The 25033-nt window shown below is 35.3% G+C and overlaps 4 protein-coding genes across 5 annotated transcripts; all 4 read left to right on the top strand.

Moving 5' to 3' along the window:
• The first annotated feature begins 463 nt into the window (after positions 1-463).
• Positions 464-4634, top strand: LOC128016010 (adenosine receptor A3). The gene is made up of 2 exons (XM_052600308.1): positions 464-2506; positions 3604-4634. Exons 1-2 carry the CDS (start codon positions 2175-2177, stop codon positions 4280-4282), a joined length of 1011 nt encoding a protein of 336 aa, XP_052456268.1. The 5' UTR covers positions 464-2174; the 3' UTR covers positions 4283-4634.
• Positions 4635-12309: 7675 nt separating this feature from the next.
• LOC128015176 (adenosine receptor A1-like) lies at positions 12310-15954 on the top strand. The gene is made up of 2 exons (XM_052598852.1): positions 12310-12692; positions 14317-15954. Exons 1-2 carry the CDS (start codon positions 12337-12339, stop codon positions 14942-14944), a joined length of 984 nt encoding a protein of 327 aa, XP_052454812.1. The 5' UTR covers positions 12310-12336; the 3' UTR covers positions 14945-15954.
• A 1922-nt stretch (positions 15955-17876) lies between these two features.
• On the top strand, positions 17877-19852 carry LOC128016009 (protein SYS1 homolog). Of its 2 annotated transcripts, none has more exons than XM_052600306.1 (4): positions 17877-18146; positions 18569-18817; positions 18913-18980; positions 19238-19852. In XM_052600306.1, exons 1-4 carry the CDS (start codon positions 18120-18122, stop codon positions 19476-19478), a joined length of 585 nt encoding a protein of 194 aa, XP_052456266.1. In that variant the 5' UTR covers positions 17877-18119; the 3' UTR covers positions 19479-19852. The 2 variants fall into 2 exon arrangements, with proteins under 2 accessions (XP_052456266.1, XP_052456267.1); XM_052600307.1 differs by having other exon boundaries at positions 17879-18046.
• A 1345-nt stretch (positions 19853-21197) lies between these two features.
• Positions 21198-23746, top strand: LOC128016007 (U1 small nuclear ribonucleoprotein C-like). The gene is made up of 6 exons (XM_052600304.1): positions 21198-21297; positions 21707-21749; positions 21845-21953; positions 22389-22478; positions 23085-23189; positions 23265-23746. Exons 1-6 carry the CDS (start codon positions 21290-21292, stop codon positions 23387-23389), a joined length of 480 nt encoding a protein of 159 aa, XP_052456264.1. The 5' UTR covers positions 21198-21289; the 3' UTR covers positions 23390-23746.
• The last annotated feature ends 1287 nt before the right edge of the window (positions 23747-25033 follow it).

The following is a 25033-nucleotide window of genomic DNA, read 5'->3' as shown; positions in this document are numbered from 1 at the left end:
TATAAGCTCTCCAACAAAAAAATATATAACACATAAAATATAGCCTAATATAAAAATATAAGTGAGCAAAAACCTTTTTTCCTTTTTTTTACAATTACTGAGGTCTAGGGGCTATTTAACTACCATATAAATTTCAAAACAGTCAGGCTACAGTAAAATGCACACAGCCTGCATAAAGTAGCTATAATTTTTCACGAACCATTGGGACTTCCATAAAAAGTTGACGTCAGAACTACACAGTCACCCCCTTCAGTCACCACCCCGAGCTCCGCCCACCGTCTCAATCTTCTTCTGTCAAACCCCCAGATAACATCATGTCCCAGCCATTTCTGAGCATTGAGCAACAACAGCACTGAAACATGTCGAAAAGGTTATCTTTAACCACGAAACCAGATCGGCGGACCTGTAACGTTACACTCTCGCTCAGAGGAGATAAAGGAGGTAAAGACAAACTCTAGCATGTCATGTTGAAGATGTATATACACTTCCATTTCAGAAAGCAACTGTTTTAAAAGCTACATTATTGTTCCAGCTTCAATAAAACACAACAATTTATATACAATTACAAAATGATTATATATAAATTGTTATTTTGTTGTTTTACACACATGCACTTGCACAGACATTGTTTCATAATTACCTGTGGTTGGCCTGGCCATGCGTCACTCAGAAAACAACAGGCCAATCAGATTGGTCGTCTCAGTCATTTTTGACATTGAAGAGAGTGAGTTTTGCAGTCATTTTGCTGTTTCATAGGAATAGAGAAGTATGAGGGCAAATTAAATTTGCTTAATCATACTTTTGTCTCTCGGGTGAATTGCAAACGTCACATTTCTGATAACAACAAGACCTAACAGTTATGGGAAAATAAACACTTACTCTTTATGATTGACATGAATAAGTTAGAGGAGATATCCCAAAGCTAACACTTGCTTTTCAAATAATTAGGCTACTTAAAATTAGTTTTAGATGCTGAGATATCATTACATTTTTAATAGATTATTTTACTTCTTCACAATAGCATATAGCCTAATCATGCACAATAAGACCAAGAACATGACTCACTGACTGACTGAATCAATCAATCGATCGATTTTGATCACTGCATACCTACAGTAGCTCGAGAGCAAATGGCAATGTAAGTAACATACTTCTTGAATTGATCAAACCACAGCTTCCTGCTTTACTAGCAACGAGGTTAGTCACAATTTAATGGTACACCACATAAGGGTGTATGTATAGGCCTATTGTTATACTTTCGGTGCCAGTAGAGAAATCCGAGCACATAATATTTATAAACACAAATTTATAGATAGGTCAAACAATGCTACGATCATGGGTTTGATTTTCAGGGAATGCACTTGATAGCCAAAACATTACCTTGAATGCAAATGCAAATGCCAAAAAATGTCTTAAAAATGCATAATCATAAATATATATATTTTGTTGAAATGTTTGGTGTTGGTGAAATTTTTGAAAGAAGTCCTATGTTACCTAACGCTGAATTTATTTAATTAAAAATACAGTAAAATTGTGAAATATTATTATAATTTAAAAATAACTTTGATTTTTGAATCGGTTTTAAAATATGAAAACATTAACATATCTAAAATGTTTAAATCGTGCTCTAAAAAGTTTCTCTCAAATAGAAACCAACATTTCTTATCACTGTTGAAAACAGTTGTGCTTCTTTATATTTCTGTGAAAACTGTGATTAAATGTTTTCAGAGTTCTTGGATGAACAGAAAGTTGAAAAGTGCAGTATTTATTTAAAATAAATCAACAAAAGTACTTTTCCCATCACTTTTGATGAATTTAATGTGGTCTTGCTGAAAACAACAACAACAACACACACACACACACACACACACACACACATGTCATCTTAATTTTAAAATGTAATTAAAAAAAATATTTTAAATATTTAGTTTTTTAACTTTTCTTTTTCAAACTTCTAAAACATTTTCTTTATTCATTTTTACATTTTGAAAACAAAAAAGAACAACAACAAAACCACTATTTAACTATTTAAGCTACTCCAAAGTACTGATCATGCAAAAAATGATTTTCGTGTGACTGAGCGAGTTTGGTTCAGCATGTGTGCAGACAACTTCCTATTTAAACCACCACTACTTTAAGTAAGTTCCTGTGGAGTTCCTGTGCTTATTTTCATCATGGCTGATGGTGAGAAGGTGATCTATACTTCCCTGGAGGTGCTCATCGCTGTAGGATGCTGCCTGGGGAACATGCTGGTGATCTGGGCCGTGTGGTCGTGCCGTGCTTTGAGTCAGACGACGTTCTGTTTCGTTGTGTCTCTGGCGGTGGCTGATCTTCTGGTGGGGGCAGTTGCTGTGCCTTTCGCTGTGGTGGTTGATGGACGCTTGAAGACTAGTTTCCACTGCTGTCTCTTCATCAGCTGTGTGGTCATTGTGTTGACCCAGGCCTCTGTTCACTCCCTGCTGGCCATCGCTGTGGACCGCTTCCTGCGTGTTTATAACCCTCTCAGGTCTGAACTTTTAATAGTCGTGCTTTTTTTGCAATGCATATTTGAAGACTTGCTTGTGTGATGGTAGAGCTGATCAAGCTTGCTGATAAAGAGGAAATCAAATACTGTCGATCTCAGAGATAACATGTAACTTGAAACTTGAACAATTCAATAAGTCAGCATAAAATCTAGATGGACCCCATTTACAATCTTATAGTACATTAGGAATGTATTTATTTCACAGAAATCTTTTTATAATCTTCTATCATTTTCAAGTATTAATGCTCACTTTTCATGACCCAACTGATTTCAAGTTTTGGGTCAATAATGTTTTAAGAACTACTAATGAATACTTAATTCAGCATGGGTGCATTAAACTGATCAAAATTAAAAGGAAAGAAATGTATAATGTTACAAAACTAATGTTGCAAATTAATCCAGTTCTTTTAAACTTTCTATTCATCAAAGAATCCTGAAAACAAAAATATATCAAAGTTTCCATAAAGCTATGAAGCAGCACAACTGTTTTCAACATTGATAATAATCAGAAATGTTTGAAATGTTAAATATTTTGTGAGCAGCAAATCATCATATTAGAATGATTTCTGAAGAATTGTGACACTGAAGACTGGAGGAATGATGCTGAAAATTCAGTTTTAAGTCACAGGAATAATTAAATTAAATTTATGCATTTAGCAGACGCTTTTATCCAAAGCGACTTACAGTGCAATCAGGCTATACATTTTTTACGTAACATGTGTGCCCTGGGAATTGAACCCACAACCTTGCACAGCTAACACAATGCTCTACCACTTGAGCCACATTTTAAAATATATTGCAATAGAAAACTGTTATTTTGGTCAAATAAATCCAGCCTTGGTGAGCAGAAGAGACTTTCAAAGACGTTAGAATGTTTTTTTAATAATCTTTAACAATAATTGTGTATCAATAATATAGAATAATAATAATTTATATAAATATATATATATATATATATATATATATATATATATATATATATATATATATATATATATACACACACACACACACACATATATACTTTTTTGTTTCAATTATTAATAAAAAAAAATTCAAATAATCTTTTTAATTTTCAGGTACAGAGGGAAAGTCAGAAAGAAGCACTTATGGGCCGCCGTCACTGTATGTTGGCTCTCTGCTTTTATACTAGGTATCATTCCCATGTTCGGATGGCACAAAAAAGACACCACAACCGCTGAAAACTCCACTATTACATGTCATTTCATAACAGTCATAGACATGTCCTACATGGTCAACTTCAACTTCCTCGCTTGCATCCTTACACCCACTATCATCATGATGATCCTGTACCTCTTACTCTTCAATATGATATCCAGACAGCTCAGAAAAGGAGTCGGGAGTCACGCTGTGAAGTTTTTTTACCAAAAGGAGCGGAAACTGGCCAATTCTCTGGCTTTGGTTCTGGTTCTGTTTGCAGTTTGCTGGCTTCCTCTGCACATAATCAACACGGTGAATTACTACAAGGTTTTCAATGTTCCCCCTGTCGCCTTTCACATCGGCATCCTCCTTTCTCACGCCAACTCCGCCATTAACCCCATAGTGTACGCTTTCAAGGTCCCTAAGATTAAGATGGCATATAAACGCATCCTGATGAGGCTGACAAGCTCGGAGCAGAAAGGAGATCAGAGTAGCCAGACTTTGGATAACAACGTCAGCAGCAACTCGAACAGCACCGCCAGATGCAGCATGAAAATAAAACAAAAAGTCGTTTTGATTTCATATCAGGACGGTTAGCATTACTCTGTAATCATGTACAATAAGTAGGGGAGACCATAGAAGTCAAAAGTAAAAAATATATGTATATATTATCCAGCACGGGTATTGTATGTTGGTTTCAAATGCCTAGTTCCTAAAATTTTATATTTTTCTGACATTTCACATTAAAACAACACTGTAATTCTAGGGTCATCGAATTTTTGTACTAAATTAATTAACAATTAAAACTGCACCAAGATACCTAAAAAAACAAGGACCAACTGTATAATGAAGAGATTTAATTGTTTTTCATAAATATACATTATGATATATATGTATATAATGTATTAATAATATCTGTGGGATATATTTTTTTAGTATATATATATATATATATATATATATATATATATATATATTTGTTAACTTTTTTTGTGACAACTTGCCCCACTATGTTTAACATGTGTTTCCATGAACTGTAAATATTATAATAATAAAAAAAGATTGTTTTTTTGTTTTTGTTTTTTTTCCGAATCAGTTTTATTTTGTGAATCATATTGCGGTTATATATACACATAATACAAAATCCATAAATACTATATGAAATAGTTTACTTTTGTCACGTCTCATGCTACCATTACAATCCATCAAACTTCTACAAAGCCTTCTCTCGAGATATTGACCCTTGTCTCATGTCGCCACGATTAAAGAGGAAGCGAAACTAACATCATTCTGAGTCATTCTGAACCTGTGAATGTAGTTTTTCACATCCTTTATTTTATAATTTCAACAACAAAAATAAATTACATTTACAGGAAAAAGTTCAAAGTTCAAACTATAATAAAACATATTGTTTTATACATAAAGCTTGAACTTTGCACCTTTGTTTAGCTCATATGTTTTTGATTGCACCTCTTCTATTGGTAGAGCACCTCTTTTTACATTTGTTACATTTAAAGGAACAGTCACATCACAATGGAGTTTCGGTCCTCATTTGCGCACCTTAATGGTTTCAAACCGGTAGGAATTTATTTCTTCTACGAAAGAAGCTGTTAAGGAAGGTGTAAATGCAGAATGCTCTTAAAAAACATTTTTACCAACCTCCAAGTCTTTGAGATATGGCAATGAGTGGTCAGGTAGGAAGATTACCAAAAACAAGGCAAATCATACAGTCGAGTAGGCAACCTGGAATACACCAGGACATAACAACCCTTTACAAGGGCACACAGGTTTCTTGCCAAAGGCAGTGTGAGCCTGGAGACATAGATGAAGTAAAAAAAAATGAAGCAATTTACAAAAATGAAATATTTAGCACAATCTTAATCAAGCCAGATCCACTAATCTACCAGTTACAGAAGTGACCAGTAGGAGAGAAATGGCCAGCGGGGGCCTTTTAGATTTTACCTCAAACCATACCTACACCACACAGTTGTGAAAGCAATACAATTGGTTAAATTGATAGACCTGCTAAAAGACTGCAACCCCTGATTTAAAAGTTTCTAACCCTAAATTACAATATGGTTAACTGGTACAAACTTTAAGACACATAAAACAAAAAAAACTAATACAAAATTCTCAATTTCATGCCACAACAGAACAATCTACTCCAAAAGGAGTCCACATACACAAATATTCAACTTGTAGAATCAAAGAAAAACAAAAGACAAAAATAAAAATGAGCAGTCGTAAGCACCAATGGGAGGAACAAATGGCAGACCTAGGCCAAAGATACTTGCCTTCTAGCTAATTCACAAGTTAATGAATGACTGCTCAAGAAGGAATAAAAGAAGAGATAACCCATTCAAACAAAGGTAACCAAAACAAGACCAAGACAGACAAAGTTAAAACAGTCACCAAACAAACACTAAAAACAAAGCAGGAGTGCAGTCACATCACTAATGTACATTTAATCTCCAACCAAGTTACTGGAAACCCCTGGATGTGTGGCTACACCTGTTGAACATAAAAAGATTATCTACAATATTACACTCATTAAAACACATGAAAAAACATACATACCAAGAGAGATTTACCATGTAGCAAAATGCACAGTTGCTCACCACATGAGACCACAAAGGTTTAGTACCAAGGATGATGAGTCCTGAATAATCAAACCCTGCCCTTTTTACATTTACATTTACTAATTTAGTGGACGCTTTTATCCAAAACGACTTACAAATGAGGACAATGGAAGCAATCAAAAATTACAAAAAAGCAATGATATTCTATAACAAGTATCAGTTAGCTTAAACACAGTACACGTAGCAAGGACTTTAAAATATAAGGTAAGACTCAAACCACTGGAGTGTGGTTCCTGAGATGCACTTTGTCAGTAGGGTTGACAGGAGGATCTGGTGGTTAACTGTGACAAAAGCAGCGGACAGATCAAGCAAGATAAGTATGGACAACTGCAGGAGAAAAGGCTTGAAGGAGATGAGATGGAATAGGATCAAGAGGGCAAGTAGTAGCATGATTAGAAAGGATGAGTTTGGAGACTTCTGCCTCAGAGAGTGAAGAGAAGGATGTAAATGAGTGTATGTTTGCTGGTGATATGAGCTTGACTGACTGTGGTGTGGAAAATTGTGCACTGATGTTTTTAATTTTTTTAATGAAAATGTGGCAAAGTCATCAGCTATTAGAGATGAAGCAGGAGGGGAGAAGGAGGACAAGGGAGCAAGGAAAATGGTTTAAAAGGCATGCGAGAGTTAGACAAATTTTGTTGTCCTTTTAGCAGTGGAGACATTTGCAGAGAAAGAAGAGAGGAGTGACTGATACACAATAAGGTCAGTAGTATTTTTGGATTTGCACCACACCCATACATATGTAGGTGTGAATATATAACCATATACAGAGGGGCCGCACAAGCCATAATTCATTCTGACACTCTCACACACTTAAAATTCTCCTTTCACATTTCTACTCTCACAAATTTACGTTCTCCTTTCACACACATATATTTTTGTTTTCACACACTTAGATTCTCCTTTCACATACTTTTTTTAAAGAAATATTTGAGATCCTAGCCAAGAGCAGAATCACAATGCAAGATCTTAAATATTTCTTTTACTTCATAACACTTATTAAATTCCTTTAATACTTTCTGTTTCCTCCAGGTTTAAATGAGATGATCAGCGTGTCCTCAGAAGGCTGGACTCTGCTGTATATTAGGCTGGCCGTTCCCTCTGTATTCGCTTTAAATGATGTACTGGCATCGGGCCATGTGGAAGTGAACAATGCTGAGGGAACGTTGGGAGCGTTCCTCTGGGAGAACTACTGGATTTCTGGAAAAAGTCTCAGTTTCCAAAGGCCTTTCTTTCTCTGTATGGTGTAATATCAGCCTCGGAATACACAGGATTTATGATGTTCTTCTCACACATAATCACTTTTCCTTACATCGCTTGAGTTCATTTTGCTGAGTGAAGTTGAAAAATATGAAATAGACCTTTTTGGCACAGTGTTGAAAAGCAATTTCCAAATCAATTCTCATCAGTGGCACAAAAACCAGGAGTTATGAAACCACGCATATATATGAAGTATTTCATTTTGATGCAAATGACAACACAGCTCAAAACGTACGGCCGCTCAATATTCTGTGCTCATGCATACCTGCGAGTCGATTGTTCAGACAATAATGTTCATTAGACGATCCAAAACAAATCGAAAGCTGTACTGGAGGAACCACAGGTTTTGCAAAACTCATCTTTAACCACTCTCTTCTCTATTTGTCACCACACAAAGACACTGTGGTTTATTTACTACATTCTTTTAATTGCTGAATTCCATGTATTTGTTCAAAAGGTTTCTGCAAAAATAAATTACTTATTATAGTATATTATTATAATAATATAATAATTTATTTCATGACTTTTAGACCAGTTCAGTAGTTTGTATGTAATTGCAGACATTATTAGAGCACATTCCCATTTAATCTTCCCATTTAAAAAGATGTCCGTAAACATATTCATCACTGCTCTATGCATCATGCTTACCACTCAAGTCAATAGTCCTACGGGGTGCGGCCTGAAAGCACTTGTGCTTGATATGTTGATCTCTCTTCAATTAGATGACAGCATGCATAATGTCGCCATGACAACTCAGGCCTTTATGGTTCACTTGTCACTAATCTCTGGAAAACTGCACAGACGGTTACGCATGATGAGATGTCCCTACCACAAGGTTTGCACGAGTGTTGCATAATGCTTTTAAGCAATAGCTACCTACTGTTAATTATGCTTTGTATGCAAACAAAGGTCGGGACTGACAAGCAAACTTTGGTCACTTAAAGGAACACTAAAATAAAAATAGGCAAATTTTCCAACTCTCCTAGAGTTAAAAAGTTTTGTTTTACCGTTTATGAATCCATATAGCCGATCTCTGGATCTAGCAGTTCCACTTTTATCTTAGATTAGCGTAGATCATTGAATCTGATTAGACGGTTAGCATCTCGCTCAAAAAAAGAGTTTTGATATTTTTCCTATTTAAAACTTGAGTCTTGTGTAGTGTACTAAGGCCGACAGAAAATTAAAAGTTGCAATTTTCTAGGCCGATATGGCTAGGAACTAGTTATACTCTTATTCCAGAGTAATAATCAATGATCTTTGCTGCCGTACCATGGGTGCAGAAGGCCGAGTGATATTACTCAGTGCCTGAAAATAGTTCCCAACAACTCTGCTATTGCTGCAACTACACAAACTAGCTAAGGACTATTTTTCGCAACTTTTCATTTTCTGTCCGTCTTAGTACACAATGTAACTACAGAAGACTCTTAAATAGGAAAAATATCGAAACTCTTTGGTCAGTTTTGAGCGAGATGCGAGATGCTTTAATCAGATTCAGTGATCTATGCTAAGCTAAGCTAAAAGCGCTACAACCAGCCCCGGAGATCAGCTGAATGGATTCAAAAACATTAAAACGCAAATGTATAACTCTAGGGGAGTTGGAAAATGAGCCTATATAATAATAATAATAATAATAATAATAATAATAAAAGTGGAGTGTTCCTTTAACAAATAATAGCACAGTATCCTCAATTCAACACAAACAGAAATGTTCCAGGATGAGTCACTAATCCCTAGTATGAGCAATAGTGATGCAAATATCACTAATAATGTTAAATCTAAAGTACTGCATTTCCCTGGAAAGACGTTTAGGTGTTTGCAACATCTTAATGGAATGAAACTAATCAAAGAGATTGCCTTAGTCATCCTTTCAGAAAAGCACAAGAACAGCATTTACTTCCAACATCACTGCGCTAGACAGTCTTAAAACGGTTTAAAGTCCAAACTGAATATTTTAGGGGATCTTGGCAAGATGGAGTGCCATTTAATTTCATTATTACACAGCTGTCTGAAGTACTTTGTTGCGACTGACCAATCAGAATCTTCAATTCAATGAAAAGTGTAAAGCATTTATATATATGCTTTCCTTATAAGCTTTTCACATTGAAGCCCTAAATTCGAAGATTCTGATTGGTCAGTCATAACAAAGTATATATATATAACTTTTAATTAATGAGTGCAGAATGATTTGCACTGCTGAAGTGTAAGGTATACATTCTCATAGGAAAGAACGTCTCAGTTGTATCTTCTAATCAATATTAAATGGAGAGATAATGGACACTCTAACAGTTTTCCTGTTTCCTCCTGAGAAGAAATTTCAATAATGCCCTTTTTCAAAATCATTTTTCAATAAATTCTCCCTCAAACAAATGAGCTGATCTGGATCTACATCCATTTAATTTGTATTCCCCAAAGAACATTTTGTAGAAATCTCTAAGTTGATATCACAATAAAGCATAAGTGACAATTCCTCTGAGCTCTGAAAGTGCAATAAGATATTCCTCTGTGTCATGACTCAAAAAGCAAATCTAAAATAGACATCATAACCACATAATGCTGAGGAGCCCAGGGAACAAGATGAAACGATCATGGCTAGCAATACTGAGATGAATCCATTACCACATTACAATGAACATTACTGAAACTTTTATTTGATGAAGATGATGTCCAATTTCCTGGGTGGAAACATTTGAATATCAAATTATGTCTCTATCCATGCAGTGATAGACACATTAAATAACCGAGACAGAAAACAGAGGATTCTGGGACATGCATGTGTTTGATTCAGAATTAAATGAAAATTTGGCTCACTTTCGGTTCCAGAATGTGAATTTAAATTAAATTAGCCACATCCCACTGTATGTTGAAGAGGAATTTGAACTGACATGTTCATTAATATTATAATTAATTAATAATTAATATTATAAAATATAATCAAACTCTATATGAAAACTATTTATAGATTTTAATAACATATACAAACTAACTTTTAAAAGTTTGGGGTCAGTAAGATCTCTTTTTCAAAAGAAATGAATACTTTTATACAAAACAAAATGTTAAAAAGTAACAATAAAGACATTTGCTATATAAAAATGTCCATTTCAAACAAATGCTTTCAAGGTAATAACAAAAAATGTTTCTAAATCAGCATACTATAAAATAACATGATTTCTGATCATGTGACACTAAAGACTGGAATAATGATGCTGAAAATTCAGCTTTACATCACAGGAATAAATACAATTTTGAAATATATTACAATGGGGGAAAATATTTTAGATTGTAATAATATTTACCAATATTACTGTATTTTTGATCAAATAGTCTGGGTAAGGAAAACTTTTTCCAAAATATCTGTAAAGTCTTACCAACCCCAAACTTTTGAACAGTACTTTATGTAAAATACAAACAGATAATGTATTATTATTCACAATTAAAATCAGTCTGCTAATAATAATAATAATAATAATAATAATTAAAAACTCTCCCCTACATTGTTTATATGATAACATGTTCATAGGTAATTCTTACAATGAAATTAAACGTTTTATTTAAATTCTACTTTAAATTTAAATTCAAATTACCTTTTTGTATCCTGTTTGCCGCTAATTCAAATTCAAAAGTTGAACTGGAATTTAAAATCATACTTAGTTGAATTCTGAATAACAGTGGTGTTTGAGGTGTTAATGGAGAAGATGATTTTGCAATTGTACTGTCTTGATTAATGCTTAATTGCTATAAACAGATGTACTGTAATCTAATTTGTAATATTGGTTTTGCTTAAGTACAAATATGTAACCCTTTGATGAATGCATTATGGGAAATGTATTGTGTAACTTCACTAACATTAAGAAAACTGCTTACTTGCATGAAATGTATGTAGTGACTGACTGTATTAGAAATAGTTTTTATGATAAATGGACAATATAGTAGTTAAGGTGTATTTCACAGACGGTTAAGAGGAAAAAGAAGAGGAAAAGGGCTAAAGCAATGCGACAGAAACAACTGAAAGCCTCAGCAGAGGAGTTGACATCAGAAGAACCAGCGTTCGACGTCTGTGTATAAAAGACTGAGAGAGAGACTCGACAGATGGATACTGAATAGCGCAGTATCCCTGATACCAGCTGATTATACCTTGATTTTGAAACTTTACTATTGTACTTTGATATAACTTTTGTTAACTTTAATAAAACTTGTATTTTATTATTAGAATTACAAGTTATTGTCTACAAGAGTAGTAATTTAAAAGCCGTAAGCAAGAACTGACCACAGGGAAGTTTTCTGAGCAAATTGTAAGTACTATTGGAATGCTTATAGTTTTGTCCAGAGTTTTGTTCCTTACCTACCTGAGAATAATAAAGAAATAGGTAAAAGGTGTATAGATAAAGGAGACACCATAAAACAGAGGCATGGAAAGTGTGCGAACTGAGGGAAAGTGAGAGAGAAACAGTGAGCGAGGCGAGCCGTGGCAAGAGAATAATACTGCAGAAAATGAACCACCCCTCCCTTCCCAGCCAGCAGAGCCTACGCAACAGAAGAGGGAGAAGCAGGAGTTCCTGAAGATGAACAGAACAAGACACAACACGACTCAAAGTAACAGCAGACCACACAGAACTGCTTTTTGTGGCATTTATTAACTAGTCAGGACAATTCAAACTACTACTTGTATGAAAGACATCACATACCTGCATCTGAGGACATCATTAGAGAACCAGTGCCATGGTGTGAGAGGAACCACTTCTACAGATAGTGAAGATGTCTTCACTCAGAGTAACTGAGAGTTGGGAGAAGGTGGACCTGATGTACATCTCTATCGAATTCACTATCGCTCTGGCGTCGGTGCTCGGGAACGTGCTGGTGGTCCTGGTGGTTTACATGAACCAGACTCTCAGAGACCCAACTTTCTGTTTTATTGTTTCTCTGGCACTGGCTGATATTGCGGTCGGCGTTCTTGTCATTCCACTAGCGGTGGTCCTCAGCTTGGGTCTCAGCACACTGTTTTACAACTGCCTCTTCATTTCCTGCCTCCTCGTCATCATCACCCAAAGCTCAATATTGTCACTGTTTGCCATCGCCGTTGACCGCTTCCTACGCGTCAAAATCCCCACCAGGTGAGTCTGAAACACTGAATAAAGATTCAAAATGTTCTGTTTAGTTGCATGCCGTGTGATCATTACCTGACATCAGAAATCAGTGAACGTGAAATTATTGAAACATTCAAATTAAAATGTCAGGGTGTACATTTGTTGGTATTTCTTAGGGTGATGCACAAGGAATGTATTCAGCATGTTTCGTAACTAAAAACAACTCTCACTGAGAAATTTCGAGTGAATTTCACAATCACAGAAAAAAAAAAAACCACTACAGTAAACACACAAGGTAACATACTGAATTAAACGTGAATTTTGAGCACAAAGGTTAAAATAATATTTTCTTGTAAAGCATACTTCAACTATCTTTGCTTTATTTGAGAAAAATATTTTTTACAAACGTATGTCTATTAGTGCAAAATGATTAGTACTGCTTAGGTAAAACAGAAAAAGATCAATTGCAAAAGACAAATTTAGTTTACTGACTTATTGACTATTTTGGACATATAAAAAAATGCTGAAGCATTTTGCAAGCTTAGTTGTAATGAAATAACTTTTGAAATGACTTTTGCATGACACAAAGCAGTAATGTATTGTAGAGCATTATTGCTTTCATGCAAAAGGATTGTGATAAAAAAAACAGTAATGCACTGTATAATAAATGGTTTTGTTTATTAATAATTATTTTTCACCAAGCTATTTAGTTTTAAGAATGGCTCATTCACCACCAAAAAAAAGAAGTCATATCTTCTTGGATTTTATACATTCGCATTTGTCTGATAGAGATAACACTTTAATGCATCAGCTTTGTTTTATCATATTTCTTTGCCAGACAGCAGGACAGCAATATATTCGTAGCTTTCTTCGATGCAAATCAATGTGCTGGTGTAATGCAAGGCTTTTAACTAAATGAAACCCCTGCAGTCTGTCAAAGGGAATGATCACTGGTTCGATAGTATTTTGGAAGCGTCCCTAACCACTCATTTGCTTGATGTTTGAAGTCATATGATTGTGGTGAATGGTAAATTGAATATATTAAAATATTTATAAATAAAGAGATTTAGAAAATGTACTTATACTGCCTAAGGAAAGTCTGACTCATTACCATTTTTACTACAAACTTAAAATAAAATAAAATAGTATTTCATATAAATTTAGACTTACATTTTTGCCTGGAGGATGATAAAACAATGGAAAAATATCCCACAGTCTAGCCATAGCTAGAAAAAAGAATATCATAGAGATCAGTGAGCAACCAACGACAATAACATTTCTTTCACAGAACCTAGTTGCTTAGTACTATAGTACTTGTTTGACTTGTTAAAGGGATAATTGACAAATAAATTGATAAATAAACTGACAATTCTGTCATCCTTTACATTTCTTCTGTTGAACACACAAAAAAAATTATATTTTGAAGAATGTTGGTAGCCATTGAGTTCCATAGGATTTTTTTTTCATACTATGGAAGTCAATGGCTACCGTCAAATGTTTGGGTGAAATAAGACCTTCCGAAATGTACTGATCCATGATATTTCCAAAATTAGCAGTGTGCATTAAATTGAATTGCACTTGCATTATCGCTTGTGGTTATCATTGGTTTTAAAAAGTGTTTTATGTCATTGTCTTTGTATTGTTTTAACAGGTATAACATCACTGTTACGCAGAGGCGGGCATGGGTAGCTGTGGGTTTGTGCTGGCTCATCTCATTTCTGACTGGTTTAGTGCCAATGGCTGGCTGGCACCGCACCCCACCCATAAATGTGAGCACGACAGCCATCAAATGCCAGTTCACCAACGTCATGTGCATGGATTATATGGTCTACTTCAACTTCTTTGTTTGGGTGGTGGTGCCCCTGACCATCATGATCGGCCTGTACGCCGAGATCTTCCGTGTGATCTGCCGCCAGCTCAACCGTCGAGCTGAGGCCACTTGCGACTCAAGCAAGTACTACCATAAAGAGCTGAAACTTGCAAAGTCGTTGGCGCTAGTTCTGTTTTTGTTTGCACTATGCTGGCTGCCATTGCATATTATGAACTGTATTGTGTTTTTTTGCCCCACATGCAACGTGCCCAAGGGTGCTTTTTACTTTGGCATCTTCATGTCACACGTCAACTCTGCACTCAACCCGGTGGTGTACGCCTTTCGCATCCAGCGCTTCCGTGATACACTGATTCAAATCATCCAGCGATTCATGCTCTGTAAAACCCCATCAGCCAACCTGAGCCAGCATGATCCTGGACCCATCACAGAGAAAACCCAAGTTCAGTAGCAACTAAGACTGAAGACTTTAGATATACAAAGAATCCAATGCAACCTGCAATATGGTGTAATAAGTCCTGCTTTCTAAATAAAAGAACCAGTCAGCGGTTGGTAAAGTCATTGCATTACTGCAGTTGCCATCAGGAGCCGCAGGTGTAATAGAAACAGTCAGCGTTTTTAGAAATGCACGTAGGATTGCAAATGCAATTTGGCTGGTCCAGCCTGAAATTTAAGCTTTTTAACGCTATTTGATCATAAGAAACAACATTTATGGACCGCTCATGTCTGATTTTGTTGATTTCCCCATTTAAGTTCCCTATTTAGATGTGGTTTTGGGTCCCTGAAATAACTGTCTGATGGCATTGAAAATATGGAACAGACTTTCATGCGCTGTCTGGGTTGTAGCAACTGACTGGCAAAAGGAACTATGCAAATCAGGAAACAACACAAATATACCCAAAAAACGCATTTCTCCATTTTACATTCTGATTCAGCACTCTACATAGTGGAGGTTGCAGCAAACTACTACAATCTGCCATTACTGCAGTTCATGCACCTGAATCAGCTCTTTAAAATACAGAAAGTGCACTAGTCTACACTGTGTCTGAAAATATGCCCAATTATAAAACTCTTCTCCATCATCTGATGAATTACTGCTGCCACAATGTCTACAAAATGTACAAACATCGCTTTTCCAGCTATATTGTGAACATTCAACAATACGCCTTATTTGCATAGCAAGGAGGCGTGTTTGCACTTGTCAGAATTACTTGAATTAAAAATTCTAAGTGCAATGCTATACTGCAACCGGTTAAGTTAGAATATGTGAATAAGACATAGTTGGTGTTTTTTTTTTTTTTTTTTACTGAAATATTGAATGTAAGAGCAATGTAACTGTAAAGTGTGTTTACTACTGTGAGTTCAACTATGGACAGATTTGTTTGCACATGTGAGTGTTAATTTCTTCAATTAAAAATCAATATCATGCATTGAAGAATTTACATTTATTAAAGGTGCTGTATGTCGTTTTTTTTTTACCATACCAAAGTATAAAACACGATAATATATTCACAGATATTTTGGAAATATACTAAGTTAACTTCGATAAGCCATGTGATTCTACTTTGAAAATGTGCATTATATGTTGGAATGGAATATGTGACTCCGCCCACAGCCCATTTAATCAATAGTATTTTGACATCCTGGGTTGGCGGAGCAGAAAAACAGCATATTGCAGCCTTGGAAGCCAGAAAACAAAGTGGGTCAGATATTTCAGATTCTACCTGACCATAAGCTTCGTCATCCATCTAAAAATCTCTATGGGAAGAGGATTATTAAAACACAGATAAAGTAACTCATCAGCTAACAGTGCAAGGCTTTTCACCTTTCGTTGTTAATTTTGCTCATTACAAATATCTTTTTAAAACAGTAGACAGGCCAGTCTTCAGGAAACCTGTTTGGCATTTAGCAACAATAGTGATTGACACAAAAACCTGTAAGCATCTACCTAGCAACCACCTCACATCATGCAAAAAAAAAAAAACACACACACACAAAACACCTTAGCAACTGGATAGCATCACCTGGAAACCCACAGCTTTAAAGTCTGGATGTCAATATTGTTAAAGATGATTCTTTAGACTTCAAGAATGAGAATAATCCTTTTACAATATTTTTTATAACCTTTTACATCAACATCATTTAAAGGTGGTACAACATTAAATATATATTTATACCAGTACATTAATGAGAATTAATATTGAGTTTAATATTCCTATAAGTATGCTTAATTTTCTTTTTTCAGCATACCCCCCCCCCCCTTTTTTTTTTTTACTTGTACAGTACATGCGTTAAAAATTGTTTTTGTATCACAATAAAAATTCCAATAGATGTAGCTAACAAACTAAGATAACAGCAAATTCACATAACACACAGCCTAACTGAAATTTAAAGTTAGATACTGGAAATGTATAATAGTAAATATACAGTAAGAATTTGCATTTAATATGACCTGCATGGCTGTGCCATTTTTCCAATGAACTGTATGCAAATTGGCAAAGCATCAAGATAGATATGAAAATGAATTTAGGATAATATATACATATATATATATGTATGTTTACTGAGATGCTTCCAGTACTAGAAAGGCCACAGGGTTTAGATCTCAGACTCAGCATGTCTGGTTCAAACCAACTGATTGACCGCAGTGTGAATGCTATTTCTATAGATTAGCAAAACAAAAGGAAGCTCTGGTCAAATGTGGGATATGTTACAGACACACTGACAGCAAATTATGATGAAGTGACTGACAACTGTGACCTTCACCATTCCAGTTAGTAAACGCTGGAAAAACCTATAAAAATATACCACGTCAACGGCAAGAACACAACAGGGCCAGTGTATCTTTATGAAATCTTGAAACGGTAATTATGTTAGCTTGACAAATATTAAATCACTATAAATACAAATTGACTAGAAATAGCCTAGCAACCCTCAAAACAACTTAGAAAGCACCTACCGATTTCTTAGCAACCATGCAGCTCACATTAGCAAATGTTTAAAAGCAGCTTATTAGCAACAACCCAAAACACCTAAGCAAAAACCTAGCAACCACTCATAACACATTAGCAAACATGGGTATGACAATTTCATCTTTATATTAATTAATATAAGGCTTTTAGAGGCAAAAATCAGTTTTTGTTTTCAAATTTTTAAATAATATTACATTTTGACACTGAATTAGGCCTTATATTATAGTTCCACAGACTATGAAATTATAAAATATGTGAAGCTGGTAAGTGACATAAAATGAAAACGAATAACAATATCAATTAATGGAATACAGTAATTCTCAAGGTGCTACTATCACAGTTCAAAATTGAGTACAGTTATTTCAATCGAGAGTTATCTGGTTTGCGGTGATCGGTGACGTTTGAAGTGGCGCGGGACACGTGCAGATTATGACGTCACGCTCCCAACAGCTCATCTAAGTTTCGCATCCGGTTGAAAATAATATTATTAGCCTTAAAATAAAGCGTCACCTATCTATAATCTCGATCTGACAGCGGCCTCGTCGACCTCAGGATCACACTACGGATGTGTCTTATTCGGGGTTCGTGTTTTCAAAGCATTATAATAACGTTACTCAAAGACGGATGTCAACAAAGTCGCTGGTTAGCTAGCTAATGCTAACAAACAGCCTGTTCGCCGCGGTATTTTAGATTTATTTGTTTGTTTACATGTATAAAATAACATCACGTTGATATTTGTTTATATAATTGTTAAATTCTAAAGATAACATATTACTATTCTTGACTTTAAAATGTGTGAATGCTAGCTAGTGCGTATGTTGTCTAATAATACTGAACAACAGCGATAGTTATTTAGTTTCACTAAAATTTATTTCGTGTTTATCTGTGTTGGTATACTTAGCTTATCTACATTTTCGTGGTTATTAACAAATAATGCATAATGTACCATGCCATTCTTAGGAGCACGGTACATTATGCATTATATATATATATATATATATATATATATATATATATATATACACACACACACACACACACACATGGTACTCTTGCTGGTGGACTGACGAACAAATTGAACTCTATTATTTTTTCATTGCCAGGTTGAGACTCAAATCTTGGGGCTGCTGTTAACCTTCCCATCGAGCCGGTTTGGGGACGTGTGTCTATCCCCCATCATCTCTTGGGAGATGGGTAGTCATTTCCGCAGCTACGTCTGGGATCCGATCCTCATCATCTCCCAGATTATTCTCATGCAGTGCATCTACTACAGCTTCTTGGGTCTGTGGTTGGCTGGTGTTGATGGTTTGGTCCATACCAGTAGATCACTCGACCAGGTATTTAATTACGAGGTAGGTAACTGTCCAAAATAGGGGTCAGAATAAAGGTAATTGAAATCGGTATTGTCAACCTAGACTTACAAATAACTACGTGATTTTCTGTCAAGGTTCTTGGCTTTTCAACAACACAGGGTCGCTTGTCTATGATGGCATTCATTCTGAATTCTCTCACATGGTAAGTTTATATCAAAGGTTTAGTTCACCCAAAAATGAAAATGATGTAATTAATGACTCACCCTCATGTCTCTCCAAACCCCCAAGACCTCCGTTCATCTTCGGAACACAGTTTAAGATATTTTATATTTAGTCCGAGAGCTTTTGTCACTCCATTGAAAATGTATGTACGGTATACTAACCCTTTAATGGCATCTCATTCCAATAATTAATCTGACATTTTTCTAGTCATTTTTTTTCTATGTGTGTCTTTCTCAGCGCTCTTGGCCTGTGGTTTTTCATCCGACGGGGAAAGCAGTGTCTGGACTTCACAGTGACAGTGCATTTCTTTCACATGATTGGCTGCTGGATCTATAACGCCCATCTTCCAGCCGCCCTGTCATGGTGGCTGGTCAACGTGGCCTGCATGGCCCTCATGGCGGTCATCGGCGAATACTTGTGCATGCGGACAGAGCTCAGAGCCATCCCTGTCAACACGGCACCTAAATCCAACCTATGAGGACTGTTTGGAGACAGATGTGCAACAGCTGGTGTGTACGAGGTCTGGCCTGTTGACTGACACTGCGGTGGTTTTCTGGGAAGATGACCAGAAGTGACTTGGTTATTCTGTGATGTTTTGGTCACATCACTGTATTTAATCTGGATGACGTTGAGATGTGCCACATGGGTTTCATGCTGCATCGCATGATGATCCTATGACTCCCCTCAATCAGCATCATTTTCAAAAAGACTATTGTAATTATTCTTATTTAGGACCAATTCTTCATGATTCATGGATGGCTACTGAAAATATGACATTTGTCATGGTCCGTTTTAAAATTACAGAAACATCATGTAAATCTTTATCTAAATAAAATGCAACGTAATCCTGAATACTTGGATAATGGTTCCTATTGTTTTGGAAAGAATTGTGGTTTTAATGTTTTATCAGGTCATTCTTTTACAATTACCAGTGACAGTATTTCATTGACCTCAAATATAGTTTATTAATTGAGTTTTAAGTCAACATGAAATCAAACCTGACACTGATTGATTTCTTGATGCATGTTCCTGTTATTGAGCATGTTATTCCAAAGCACAAAGTTAAGTGTCTGCCTACTAAGGGGTATTTTTATTTATTTTTTTCATTGAATGTCCTCCGAAATTAAATTTCTCTCAGAAATCTCACATTAAGGAAGTAAAATGGGTTGCAGTTAATGTCGGTTTACTTACTAATGTATTTTGCTTCTGATTTTGACCGTCACATGACCGTCAGACACAATCAGTTTGCAATGAGTAACTGAGTGATATATGTGACCTTTTAGTGAAGTTATGAGGCAAATCAACTAGATTTTTGCACTTACTCTGCAATAAATCAGAAACTGAAACAACTGTTTTTCAAAAGTGTGAGCTTTGGCTTCCTAAAAAGTGTATATTTTCTGTTAACCATGCAACATCCTTTTTCTGAAACACTTTAAGGCCACATAATACTGACGGCTAATATATATATTTATATATAAGGCTTAATTTTATTTATCATGATTCAGGCTCAAAAAATAAACTTGGAAAGTGCAAAAGGTGATGCAACCAGTTTGACATCTAGCTGTGTTGCAGATGCGTTTTGGTGAGACTTTGTATCTTTGAATGACTGATCAACATGAAACATTAAAGCTGCACAGTGAAACATCTCATGACAGTTGTGTGGTTTCTCACACATGTGGAATAAAACTGCTTTAATCGCTTCAAGATGTTATTTTCTCAAGGTTTTTGTCAGAATAAAACTACATTCTGCAGAGAGACTTATTTGTGTAAATAAGTATTAATAGTTATCCTTAAAAAATAGGTAATAGGTGGTCAAGAAAATGTCTGGGTAATATTGGGTAACAAAAAATGATGATTAAGCCTTTTATGACTATAGCAAATTAACATTATTTTCATTGTTCTTGGTGAGCGATTTATTTTTGTTTAGTTTTTAACAAATTAATACAGTAAGCAAATACTACCTTGATGTTTTTCATTTTTTTTTTATTTCATTAATGAGAATTAATCAAGATCAGAGCACTTTATCGTCATTGTACAGATGTGAGAATGCTTTATACTCCAGGAAGCATTAAACTTAAATATGTTAGAGGAAATGTGCTTAACTTACACCATAATGAATGAAACCCTCAACTTGTTTTGATTTTGGTGTCACACGTGACCGTGTGAATTCCCGCCCAAACACGAGGTGGCGCAAGTTACTCCAAACCGCTCCAAACCCAAACAAAGACGTAAAAGGATTCTCATCTTCTACTTCCGGTGGTGTTAGCCCCGCGCTGTTCCGCTGAGAAGATGCCGAAGTGAGTCTTTCTTTATGTTTATTTTGTACAGTCAGGCGATATATACAGAACAAACTGACACCCTTTAGTCGTGAAAGATTAAGTACTGTATCTGACATACATTTAGGGATTTTACAAAACCAAATTTCAAATACAACCGCGTTTCTCAGACAAGAGCTAGCTCTTTAAGCTAAGTCGGCATTCATTCATGCTAGTTATTCTATGTATGTATGTATGTATGTATGTATATGTGTGTGTGTGTGTGTGTGTGTGTGTGTGTGGGGGGGTGGGAGAGAAACAATAAAGATAGTTTTTTTAACGATAAAGATTGTACAGGAACACTAGTACCATGGTTAAACTATGAGATTTATACTGTACTTTTTACTGTACTGCAGTACTTCTAACAGTGTGTTGTTGTTGTCCTTTTCAGGTTTTATTGTGATTATTGTGACACATACCTGACACATGATTCGGTATAATTATATCAACTTTTTCTATAATTAAAGCTGTGTAACATGACATTGTCATCTGTGGAAATGTTCATTGTTTGTGTGTTTAATCTCTGCAGCCATCAGTCAGAAAGACACACTGCAGCGGACGGAAACATAAAGAAAACGTAAAAGATTATTATCAGAAATGGATGGAGGAGCAGGCTCAGAATCTCATCGACAAAACAAGTGAGTGACCAGAATGCTCTTCCCTGTTTACAAAGACCCTTTTATCTGATGGATGTATGGAGGTCTGATTTTGCCTCATAGTTTAAAAAAAAATTGCTACTTGATGAAAATTGTAATAAAAAGGTAATTCTGACAATTTTTTTGCAATTCTATATACTCATAATTCTGACTTTTTATTCTATAATTCTGATTTTCTCACAATTCTGAGAAAAAGTTCAAGCTTGAGCAAAGATTTCTTAATATATCGTGCAATACGTACTTTTATATTAGAATTGCAAAGGAGAGTCACTAATTATTAATAAATGTCACAGTTACCTATTTTTTATCGGAAAAGTGCTTCCATGGATCTATACTTAAAAGGCATACTTGATATTAACTGTCTTGACTCATTTCTTGATCTTTTAAAGTGTAAAGTTGTTTTTATCTGTGTTTCAGCGGCCGCTTTCCAGCAGGGTAAAATCCCCCCCACCCCGTTCCCAGGAGCCCCTCCACCTGGCGGATCTCTGCTACCACATCCAAATATTAGTACGTTTCAGAGATCCAAATTTTTCACTTCCTTTGGTGGTTACAATGCATTGTGAACAATTTCTGTGTATAATCTGAATACAGAAAAATATTTTTTCATGCACCATTTTTCACGTCTTTTGATTTTTTTCTGACTTTTTGATGATTATTTTTATTTTATTTAAAAAAAAAAATCTGAACAAAATGAAACAAGAATTTGAACCTGACTTCATTCGGTGTTTGGATTTCTGGACTTGAAATGTACTAAAATCTTAGCTAAGGCTTTATTTGCATAATTAAACTTGCAAATTTTCAGAACAAGTTTCTGAATGTACTGACATTATCAGTTTGGAAGCATGATGAAATCATATTAGTTTGTTTTTTACCCTGGTCACCTGCAATGTCTTGTCTTAACATTATATTAACACATTTAGATTCAGAAATGTTGCATATGCCACATAAAATTTTAATATTTAGAGATTGCCATTATATCAGTCACCCTGCATTCTTAGCAGTCTTTGAGAAACCCATATTGGTCAACCAATAAATTGTTATTTTACTTTAATGAATTGATTAAATTATATGATTAACATAATTTACAGGGAATAACTTGTTTTTTTCTTGCAGGTGGACCTCCAAGACCGGGCATGCTGCCAGCTCCACCCATGGGTGGTCCTCCTATGATCCCTATGATGGGTCCCCCTCCTCACGGCATGATGCCTGGAGGACCAGGTAATGCTGTTTATTTAATGTGAGGGATTTTTTTTATTAATGGCGATCTGAATTAATCATCCGTCACTCTTTCAGGTCCAGGTATGCGGCCACCGATGGGTGGACCTATGCAAATGATGCCCGGGCCACACATGATGCGACCTCCCGTTCGGCCAATGATGCAGGCCATTAGACCTGGAATGGTGCGACCTGATCGATAAAGCCACCATGCTATGATTACTAACCCGATATCCATAAAATAAAAAAAAGACTCAGCCAAATATCCACACTGGTTTTACAGTCGATCTAACAGTTTTATTGTCCATTTGGATTTTATTATGTCTGCGATTCAAAAAATGTTGATTCATCGAGTGATTTGGATTACCACAAGTTCTTGTAAAATCTTCCATCGGCTTTCATTTCATATTTCTGACAGACCATCATGTATTGTGTAAGAGGTTTGTGTATGATGTGCATTTATTACGTTGATGGATGTTTTGGTTATGTACTGTTAGGTGGATTTTACATCTTTTGTTTTTTTTATGTATTTTGTGAAAATAAAACTAAAAACTTGAAAATCTGTTTTCATGTGGTCTGCTTGTATAACATTTGAATACAAACACAGTCAGTAATGTACATCTTGATAACTCAATAATATAATCGAATACAGAATATGCTAAAATCTAATTGAATGCGATTCAAACACAATGAAAAAAAACGATGAAAATGAAAAAAAAAGTAATAATCTTTGATAAACTTTTTGAAAAAAATTAAGCATATTTGAAGAGCCTGCTACATTTGTGTGACTGAGTTCATTTCTTTTATTTTCATTGTGTTTTTCTTCTTTTGTAATGGCATATGTTTGATAGTTTCTGAAAAAATCACGTTCCGTTTTATAAAGTTATGTTCATTATTACTGAACTAAATGTAATTCCATAGATGAGGAGATACCCCCTGACTTTTTAAAGTGCTTTGAGTGCCTAGAAAAGCGTTAGCTATATAAATATAAGGAATTATTATTATTATTATATATTGTGCAATTCATACTTTTAAATCAGAATCGCAAAGGAGAGTCACTAATTGTGAAGAAATGTCCCAATTACCTTTTTTTTTTTTTTTTGGAAATGGGCTTCCATGGATCTATAGGTTAATACGCATACTTGATATAAACTGTCTTGACTGATTTCTTGACCTTTTAAAGTGTAAAGTCTCAGCGGCCGCTTTCCAGCAAGTTAAATTCTGAACCTGTTTCATTCTGCAGTCAGATTTCTGGACTTGCACATTTTAGCTAATGCTTTATTTACATAATTAGACTTGACAATTTTGAGAAGAAGTTTCTGAATGTAGGTACTGACAATCAGTTTGAGTATGAGGGAGTATAGTGAAATCAAATTAGTTAGTTTTTTACCCTGGTCACCTGCAATGTCTTGTCTTAACATAATATTAACACATTTAGATTCAGAATTTTTGTGTATGCCACATAAAATTTTATTATTTAGATATTGCCATTGTCACCTTGCTTTCCAACAGTCAGTTGGTCAACCACTAAATTGAGATTTTACATTAACGAATTGATTAAATATTAACATAATTTACAAGTAGGGGTCTAAGATAAATATCAGCCATTAAATAATGGGCATCTCGTCAGTAAAGACTGTTCTCTAATCAGCGGTAAATTCCATCAAGTGCTGATGTCACACAGAGCAGCTGTTACTATGCCGAGCTGACTGACAAGCTGCTCAAATCCACGCTGATGATCAACAGCTGCTCTGTGAAATCAAGCACCTGATGGAATTTACCGCTGGTTAGAGAACCGTCTTTACTGACGAGGTGTGCATTATTTAAAGGCCGATATTTATCGTACA

This window comes from Carassius gibelio, chromosome A6 (genome assembly GCF_023724105.1).
Source record: "Carassius gibelio isolate Cgi1373 ecotype wild population from Czech Republic chromosome A6, carGib1.2-hapl.c, whole genome shotgun sequence".
NCBI lineage: Eukaryota > Metazoa > Chordata > Actinopteri > Cypriniformes > Cyprinidae > Carassius > Carassius gibelio.
The sequence above is the reverse complement of the archived record's forward strand: the minus strand, read 5'-3'. Positions and strand labels throughout refer to the sequence as shown.